At 51.0% G+C, this 9,729-nt stretch overlaps 1 protein-coding gene across 1 annotated transcript in view; it reads left to right on the top strand.

Annotated features, from left to right (window-relative positions):
- Positions 1 to 241: 241 nt before the first annotated feature.
- Positions 242 to 9,729, top strand: part of tmeff1a (transmembrane protein with EGF-like and two follistatin-like domains 1a) — a 74,733-nt gene continuing 65,245 nt past the window's right edge. Inside the window, exon 1 of the mRNA XM_030115857.1 lies at positions 242 to 472. Coding sequence (XP_029971717.1) covers positions 313 to 472 — 160 coding nt within the window. The 5' untranslated portion in view covers positions 242 to 312. The remainder of the gene's footprint in view (positions 473 to 9,729) is intronic.

Below are 9,729 nucleotides of genomic sequence, written 5' to 3'. Positions count from 1 at the left end.
GGGATCCGGGACGTGCAGGATCGCTGCGCTGAAGTCCGTCTGTCCGCTGAAGACAAGAGAGGAGCGCAGTCGCGGTTGCGGAGGAAGGACGGAGGAGAGGATGCTGCGGCTGCCCGCATCCCGGAGAACCCGGCCCGCCTCCGCCTTCTGAAGGAGTCCGGCGCCTGTCCTGCTCCTCCCGCTCCTCCTCCCCCTGCTCAGACCCTCTCCCCGCGGCGGAGGGAGCCGGGCGTTGACCGCAGACCTCCGCGCGCATCGCGTCTCACCTGCTCCGCGATCCGGCGGGTCGTCGCCGGAACCAGCGCCTCCAGCATGCGGCCCGGGCCCGGGAGGGGCGACGGGCGCCGCGGCGGGTTCGTCCGGTGCCTGGTGTCCGCCTGCCTCTTCTCGCTGCTCCTGCACCTGCCGGAGGCTCGCTCGTCCTACTACCCCCAGAGCGGGGAGTGCAAAGGCAAAGGCAAGGACTGCACAGGTAAGGCACGCGCCCGCCGCGGCTCCGCGTGCGTCTGCCGCGCCGCGCACGGCGATAGAAAAGGAGCAGTAAATTGGTATTTGGGCTTGGAGGAGCAGCTCCCAGCTCCCAGTGCTGCAGAGGAATCAGGCGGTCCCTGCTGGGTCTTCTCTTTGAATCCCGGGATCCTGGATCCTCCGCTGGCGTCTCGCGCGTCCGCTGCGCGCGGGTTTGGTTTGCATCGGAGAAGGGTCAGGGAGGTTTCTAATGCCAGCTCATTTAATGTGCGATCGGCCAACTGGTGCTTTTGTGATTGTATTATTGGTTTCCAGGTGAATGAAAGATATGAAATCGCAGTAATATGGAAGGTATCGGAGCAGGATCGATGATGCTGCCTGAGTGTGTGTCGGAGCTGGGCTGTGTGTGACTGGTCTGCTGTTCACACAGATGGGTGAAGTGGTTTCAACTCCAATTAGCTGTTTTCATACGGCAGGACATGAACATGAAGAACATGATTTTTTTTTTTTTTAATTCATGTAGTTTGCAACCTTCACTGTCTCTTTAAGTTTTTTCATTTACAAAACGGAAAAAAATATGCTTGTAGCATTAAATCAAATAGTATCTTCAGACGAATCAGGTTTAGTATGTTTATTTCCCCTGTTTAGAGTGGGACCAGTCAAAAGTTTCAGTTTCTTCAAAAGCAGAACATTAGTCTCATTCGAACTCCAAACAACACTGTTTATCTGTTTATTAGTGTTTAGACATGCAAAAAACAACATTAAACATAAAGAAATAAGGTGGATATAAAAGACAATTATATACCACAACTGCCTGAAAAAATGGAGGCCTGATGTTCTCACAACTCTTCATCCCTCCGTCTTTGATCAGGAGAGAGAAATGTTGTTATAAACGTCCAGCTGATCTCAGGGGTCACAGCAAGTGACACATATTTACCTCCACAGCCGTCATCAAGGCCAGATGCATGTTTTTACATTGTGGCAGGAAACTGGAGCATCCACAAGAAAGCCATGATGCTCAGGGTGAACATGCAGACTCACTAAAGGCCTTTAAACCTGAACTCAAGCCAGCAGTGTTCTGTCTGTACGGCAACGAGTCCAAACCACGTCACCACGTCACCACTTCATCACTTCACCACGTCACCACGTCACCACTTCACCACGTCACCACCCCACAAAGCGACCCCACAGCTGAGCCTGCATTAAGAAGGAGCTCAGAACCTGGAGCCACGGCTCCCAGTGTGAATATGCTCTCTGTTAATATCAAGAACAAGCGGAAATGTCTTTTTCAGTTCAGTCTGATTGTGTTCTCCGGCTGCGTTGGGTTGGACGATGCTGCAGCCTCCATCAGCTCAAGCCTTCACTCACTCTACAGAAACCTGGTGAGAGCATCTAACGGACTGCAACCCCCCACCTGGCCACCGTGCAGTGGAGACGGGGAAACAGGACGGCGGATTGATGGAAGCAGGTGGTGGAAGCCGCGTCTGTGCGGGAAATCTGCTTTAAATGAGGAAAGTCTGCATTCATACACACTGCTCCTGCAGACGAGTGTTGTCTTTATGTTGTCATGCACGTCTGTGAAACTCAGTAAATATTTAGATGAAGGATAGCTGGCTCTGGGTGTCGAGCAGCCCGGAGTGGATTTTGAAGTCGTTCTTCAGGAGGTTTGCAGCCGGCAGCTCTGAGTGTCGCCCGGTCGGTGGTTTGGGTTATTGGCTGCCTGCTGGCTTTCTGCTTCCAGCCGTTGGACTGGGTGGTGTCTGTCAGGCCTCAGCAGCGGATGCTGCAGGTAGCATCCTTAAAACACGCTGCATTTTCTGAAATGGGAATATGGAAGCTGTCTGCTCTGATCATGGCTGTTCTGAACTGGGTTTGAGATTTTGATGATACTGAAATCAGAAGTCAGTGCTTTTAATTACTGTGATGTTTTATTTTTAATGAGATTTTCTTGTCAAATATAATAGGATTTTGTAATCATTCATGTCTTTTTCTTTTTTTAACTTGCGTTTGGAGAGGATAAGCATCAGAAGCGTTTGTGCCTTCACTTGAACCCTCCATTCCTCTGAACGTATCGCCGGCGTGTTTCTGGATCGCAGTCCGCCCTGACAGGCATCACGTTAGCATCCTGCTCCGTCAATGTCCGATATTCATCAACTCATCTCGCTGTTCTGCTGTTCCTCTGCCATTAAAGATTCAGAGGGACAGAACGTGGTGTGAATGAGCAGGAGCCTCAGCCATGTTGCTGGATCGCTGGGCTCTGCCGCTCGCGGTGTTTACACTGAGAAACTGAGCGTTCTCCTCATTACAGCACAACGTCCTGTTCGGCAGGGCGAGGGACACATGTTCCAAGTCGCTGAACAAGCTGAGCACCGCCATCCTTTCTTCTTTTCTTCTCTGCAACACAGGAAGTGTGATTCGCTTCTCGCGTGGCGATAACCTGCGTCACACGGTGACGAGTCCTGTTATCCGAGAACAACCGCTGCTCGGCTGTTTGTCTGAGAAAAGGAAAGCTTTCGTTGTTGCAGGACGAAAGGAATGAAAAGGCTTTGGGCGCTGTGCTGCGTTCAGGGAACCGCTCTGGAGGAGCGTCAGATCGTCAGCGGCGTCGTTGCTGCTGAGCAGCGCGGCTAAAATGTGTTGGTTTGAATCCTCCTGTGGTTCAGTACATGGTCCTGTTTATCACAGCCTTCAGTTAGTCCTGCTGGTTGTTGTGACACAGTTCATGATGTTTCTTTTGGTTTGAATAAACTGCAATACAGATATAAATCAGTGTGTAATGAGGTCCATGGTTCCCATTTGTTTCCTTCCAGAAACCCTCCGGTGTGACTGGAAGAGGTTCTGGTTCTCCTGCCTTGGTCCTGGTCTGCCGCGGCCTTAGAATAAAGCTGGCAGACTGTCTCAGGAACCTTAAAACTGCAGTAACTGAATTATGATGGATTTCTCTGGAATGTGCCCAATGGTTCAGGTGACCTCGGAGCAGACGGACCCTTTAGAGCAGGGGTCCTCAAATACAAATCTTGAAAGTCCATACAAGCATGGGTCTGGGCTTCAGCGCCCTGTGGGACGGGGGCGGGGGGGCGGGGGGGGGGGGGGGGACATTGAGCGATGCCGAGCGATGCCGGGCAGCGCCGAGCAGTCTAGTTGGCCCATGCCTGGGACCGGCCCTGGGACCGGCCCTGGGACCGGCCCTGGGACCGGCCCTGGGACCGGCCCTGGGACCGGCTCCGGGACCGGCCCTGGGACCGGCCCCGGGACCGGCCGTGGGACCGGCCGTGGGACCGGCCGTGGGACCGGCCGTGGGACCGGCCCTGGGACCGGCCCAGGGACCGGCCCTGGGACCGGCCGTGGGACCGGCCGTGGGACCGGCCGTGGGACCGGCCGTGGGACCGGCCCTGGGACCGGCCCAGGGACCGGCCCTGGGACCGGCCGTGGGACCGGCCGTGGGACCGGCCGTGGGACCGGCCCTGGGACCGGCCCTGGGACCGGCCCTGGGACCGGCCCTGGGACCGGCCCTGGGACCGGCCCTGGGACCGGCCCTGGGACCGGCCCAGGGACCGGCCCTGGGACCGGCCCTGGGACCGGCCCCGGGACCGGCCCTGGGACCGGCCCCGGGACCGGCCCTGGTCCTGTACGAGGCAGGTCGAAGGTGCTGCCCGTCCCGTCTTGCTAGCAGCATGCACGCTCTCTCAGCCAATCAGCGCATCGTTGTCATAGAGATGACAGCCCATAATATCCTGTCACCCAGGCAACAGCCATTCAGCGCTGTCTCCCTCTTCTCTCAAACACACACATGCATGCACGTACACACACGCACACACACAGCACGCAGGGCGCTGAGCATGCAGTGACTGAACACAACAGAAGTGGGGACATGAGAGAGATTTAATAAAAATGAAACAAAAATCAGCGATAGAATAGCAGCGCATAGCGATAGATTGGTGATTAATAAAAATGATATATGTTTAAAGAAAGATTTTTTTCCTTTTTTTTTTTTTTTTTTTTTTTTTTTTTGTGGAAAAGTGCCATTTGCCCTGGGTCCGCAGCAAGGTGTGCCGCGGTCCGGTCGTGGACCGCGGTCCGCTAATTGAGGAACCCGGCTTCAGAGGCTTCCAGGCCCCAGGAGGAGGCCTGTCCTGTTTCTATAATCACAATAAGTGTTCCGGGTTCACAGAGCATGAATTATTCCTGATGCCTCTAGCTTCACATGAGCGCTCCTCGCCGCCGTCTGCCTCCTGAAACGTCTGAGACGCTCAGACTGAGGCGGTGGACGGGAAAGAGACGGTGTGGACGTCCATCCTGTCCGCCGCTCTGTTGGTCCTGGAAGAAGAGCAGCGAGGACAGACCAGACCAACGAGTCGTCATGTGACCATGAACTGGACCATTTAATCCTCTGCTGCTACTGCTGAGGTGGCTTAGGCCCACCCCGACACCCCCCCCCCCCCCCCCCCCCCCCCCCACCCCCCGTCCATCCTCTGCTGTAAATCCTCGTCCAGGTGTTTCAAGTGTAAATGAGCTGCTGAGATCTGAGAATCGGTCTTTTCTGGCTTTGATTTCTCACTCCGACTCATGTAGAGCTACGCCGTTCTCACGTCCAGGATCTTCCTGCCGGGATTCCTCTGGTTCAGATAAACTCTAACTAGTAGAGACATCCCATCAGCCACTGGAAACACTGCTCTTCCTCTAAATGCTGAGCTGTTAGAGGCCGAGGCTTCTCTTCACTGCAGTCAGGAATGCCGCTCACTCCATCCTTCCTGCCGCCACGGCGGCTCGTTTTACGGCTCCTCTGGTCCTCGTCTCTCTGGACGGGGCTGAATGTGAGCAGAGATGTGGGGAAGCAGCTGGAGAGGGGAAGTTAATGTTAAATAAACCTAATTCACTGTTTCCACCCTGAATCGTGTCTCCGCCATAAACCTGGTTCTGGCTTCCCTCCTGAAGACCACGGTGAAGAGGAGGGTCTTCAGTTTACCAGACGAGCGACCGTTCACGTTGCCTCCAGAGTCAGTGACAGCCGGGAATTTAAACAGACGTCTATCTTTATTTTTAAAGATTTCTGGTGTCTCCCAGTCCAGCTGAACTCTGGCCTGCTGGGTGTTGCTGCTGGTTTTTTAGGAGAGGAGAGAAGAACAATTGTTCAAAGATAAACACAGCGCGGAAATGTGGACATTTACTTCACACACACCATAAATCCGCATTAGCTTCTCGCTAGCAGCAGCAGCAGCACGGCGTTTAGAACCCGTGGCTCAGAACAGGTACGGCGCCGGGCAGCAGCCTTCCTGAGGATTATTCAGGCTCTGCTGTTCGCTCTTTAGGTACACCGCTGCAGCTTTTCTTTAGATAAATCTCAGGGAATGGCAGGTCCTCATGAAGCAGACTGCTGCGTTCTGAGTGTTTAATGAGCGTTTTATCCTCGTAATGAACCAAAAACAAACACATGATAAACGACAAGATGCTCCCTCTGCGTTCTGTCCGTCCCTGGAAGAAGGAAGAAGAAAGAACCATCCTGGATGTCGGTTCATCCACAGCCGGCGGGAAACAGCATCCATCATGCTTCTGGCTCTCACTCCCTCCTCCTCCAGGACGGACCCGGCGCTGTCAGGGATTCCATGCAGATCAGCTGATTGCCGACATCTCTGCTGTTTGAGCAGCAGCGGTGGGAGCTCCTCCGCCTTGTCAAATGTTTGTGAAAACTGAGACTCAGTTGATAATTATTTGTTCCTCGTCGCTCTAAAGACACTCAGTACTGACACTGCAGTGGGATTTCCACTGCTTCTGTTTTAATACGTTGATATGATAGATATGTCTACAGATGCAGGTTATTTTTAACTACTAAAAACTACTTTCCCTAAAATATTTACTATTTTCACAAAGCTATTATTTTCCTTTTTTTTACAGAGGCTCCTGAACTGCTCTGACTTTATATTCCTTGTATTTTTGTCTTTTTTTAAACTTTTGCCCATGTAAGAAAGAGTAATGTAAACTTTATTTGTTTGACCCATTGCTCTCGTAGCAGCTGAAGGTTTTTACTTAAAACTCTGGAAAAGTTGCATCCTGGCTTTTAAATGTCAGGATTGACACAGGCGACTGAGAAACAACTACGAACAGAGCAGCTCTGAGTAAACCAGAGCCACGAGTTGAAAAGACTCTCAAAGAGGAAACGCTTTGTTGAAAAATCCTTGAAATTTAAAGCTCCTAAACGGCATGACCGATTTTTACCAAACCTGGTAAGTGTGACCCTAATTTGTCACAAATGATGTGTTGTTACCAGGGACAGCAGGGCTGAGTCCTCCCAGCACAGAAACACAGCGAACACAAAAAAGATAAGAAAATTATTTTCTAAATAACTCACAACAGATTGTTTTAAGTTTAGATAAAACCAAAGGCAGCAGCACCAATCAGTCCAAAGGAAAACGTAGAATCTCTCTAAATGGGCTGATTTCTTACAGCCCAGCAGATACATTCATTTCCTTCTTGTCAGTGATTGACAGGTGTCATGTCCCGCCCCCGTGGTTTACTGAGCATTGTGGGCTAGCTTCAGTTAGCCCACAGCCGCTGACTTTTGACCAACAGCAGCGAGTTAACGCAGCGGGGCTGCTACTGGTGCCAGGGTTGGAAGGAGGGAGGAAAAGTTCAGCTATGGCGGCGTCAGCATGAAGGATTATTTGCTTTGGATAATTCATTAATAATTCATTAATGATTAATTTGATTGAATGCACTTGCCACGCTGTCTATCGAGATGGACTTCATCCAAAAACGACCAGACTTCAGCGACATGGTGGTTAACCTGTTTGCATCCCAGAAAGGCGTCGATGTGAGCTTCTTTTCAGATAAGGTCGGCCCACGTCGACCTGTTGAAGGACGTGACGCCTGGTTTTAGCTGAGGTCAGCTGCTGGACTGAAGACGTCTGGCTACATGTCACCAAGCAGCTGCAGCAGGCTGTCTGTGGGCAGTCGTTGAAGTTGGGTTGGAACACATCTGTAGAGCGTGTGTGCGTGTGACAGAGAGAGAGAAAGAGAGAGAGAGAGAGAGAGGGAGAGAGAGAGAGAGAGAGGGAGGGTTCATGTAGAGCACTAAAAAAGTATAGTGTACCTGTAATTGATGTAACTATGTATCGTAGGTGATGTTGCTTTTGCAGCTCTGTTAATTATTTAATCTGGATTATGCAAGCATTTCTAACATCCCCCCCCCCGCCCCCCCCCCAACACATTTCACCACCAGCCGCCACTGGTTGTTACTATTGCAACAACACATCATCAGTAGGGTAAAACTAACCTGTCTCACGACGGTCTGTCAGACAGGAGTCACATCCAACAGCAGCCTGTCCCGGGGGGTCAAGTCCTGTTTGTCTTGCATTGTGTTGGTTTTGCATATTTGTTATGCAGAGAAACTGACTGGTGAGCGTCATAAAACAGATTAAACTGCATTATTTCTGAAGTACAAGAGTACAAATACAGACGTAAAAACTCATTTTTATTTGACACAAAGCCTTCATGGTGGTGAAGAGGACATCATCTGCCGACTGAAGATCCAGTTATAGAACTTATTGTAGAACTGGACTCATTTAAAGTACAGATAGTGTCTTTAGGTTGAAGCTGTTCAGGATTTTAATAGTGTCAAAAATTAAAATGTTAATTTATGTGTTGCAGAATGTGGCGAGTCAGAATAAAAAATAAGAAAAAAATCCAACACAGTCATTTAGATTTACTTCACAAATGATGAAAAGGCTCACCCGGAATTTGTTTTAATACATTTCTTAACAACAGAGAGTTGCAAATTCTACAATGTTGTTGGCACGCGCACGCACACACACACACACACACACACACACACACACACACACACACACACACACACACACACACACACACACACACACACACACACACACACACACACACACACACACACACACACACACACACACACACACACACACACACACACACAGAGTGTATCTCCAGTATTTTTGTTTGATTGATTGATCCCAGTGAAACACAATCTGAACAGAAGGTGCTCTTGAAAGTTTGACCGCCTGCCCTCTCCTGTCTTTTTCTGTCTTTCCTCCGTCTGACCCAAAACATGAAATGCCGGGACGGATTATATTAGTGAAGGACAGATCGACTGTCCCCGGGTCTGTCATCGACGCCGGCTGTCCCTCCTCCGGCGCCGCTCCTCTCCACCGAGGACGAATTATCCAGCAATCAGTTTTGCCGGCTGCGTTTCGGGGCAAACCAATTATCTGCAGCGCCACAGGGTGACAGACGCCTTTAATTGTCTTTCACGAGGTAATAAAAGGTGTTTGTCAACCGCCTGGATGTGGACTTTTTAAAGCTGCTGTGGCTCCTGGAGTTTAATTAAGCCTGGAGGAGGAGAATGTGCTCTGAAGTCAAGGTGAGAGCGCCGCTGTCCGTCCGTCCGTCTGCAGCTCCTCCAGCATCACAGCCGCTCTTTCTCAACTTATTCCTAAACATGATAACCATACGCTGCCATCCTCATCCGTTATTCAGTAAATACAGTCGTTAACCTTGGAAATTAAATACATTTCTCAGCTTTCTCTGACATACGGAGAGTGATTCCCAGAAGAAATATGCATGATTGACTGGTAGTTTTTGAAATCAGTAAAGTCCATGTCTTGAGATATCTGCATTCATTCTATATGAGGACATTTCTCTGTTGTGGAGACAGAAACCTGCAGCTCCCAGCCGGCGGCCTTCAGCAGACGGCTTCAGTAACTCCCAGTCCTTCAGTCGTCACTGCTTGTTTTTTGCTCATGACCTTGTGAGGGGTCAAACCAATGTTTATTTTCTGTGCTCAGTATTTAAACGGAGCTGAAAAAGTCGAACTGACACAGATATCTGCAGCCTCTGGCTGGATGCATAAAAACCTACTGTCAGACTGGAGTGGACGGCCAAGTCTGCTCAGTGTGGAAATATCTCAGTGTGTTCTCGGGGTTGTAGTGCAGAGTCCGACAGCTGGAGGTCTTTCATCGGTGTGGCTTCATTCAGCTTTTCCTGCAGCTCAGAGTAACATTCAGACCCAGTGCAGGAGCCGCCGGAGCCTTTCTCTGCAGCTGCTGTTTCTGAGGTGACTTTGAAACGGTTCTGTTGAGCTGGAGATGCTATGTGTGTGCAAACCGGAAACCGCCGAGCCCCCGGGGAGGTCAGAGGTCATGGGAACGGGGTTCGTCCGTCAGACACTGAGCGTGAGACGATCCGTCGCCCGGCGCTGAGTTCACTCAGATCCAGTCTCAGATCCGGTTCGCC

This window comes from Salarias fasciatus, chromosome 18, assembly GCF_902148845.1.
Source record: "Salarias fasciatus chromosome 18, fSalaFa1.1, whole genome shotgun sequence".
In the NCBI taxonomy this organism is placed as follows: domain Eukaryota; kingdom Metazoa; phylum Chordata; class Actinopteri; order Blenniiformes; family Blenniidae; genus Salarias; species Salarias fasciatus.
This window is presented reverse-complemented; position numbering and strand designations above follow the sequence as displayed.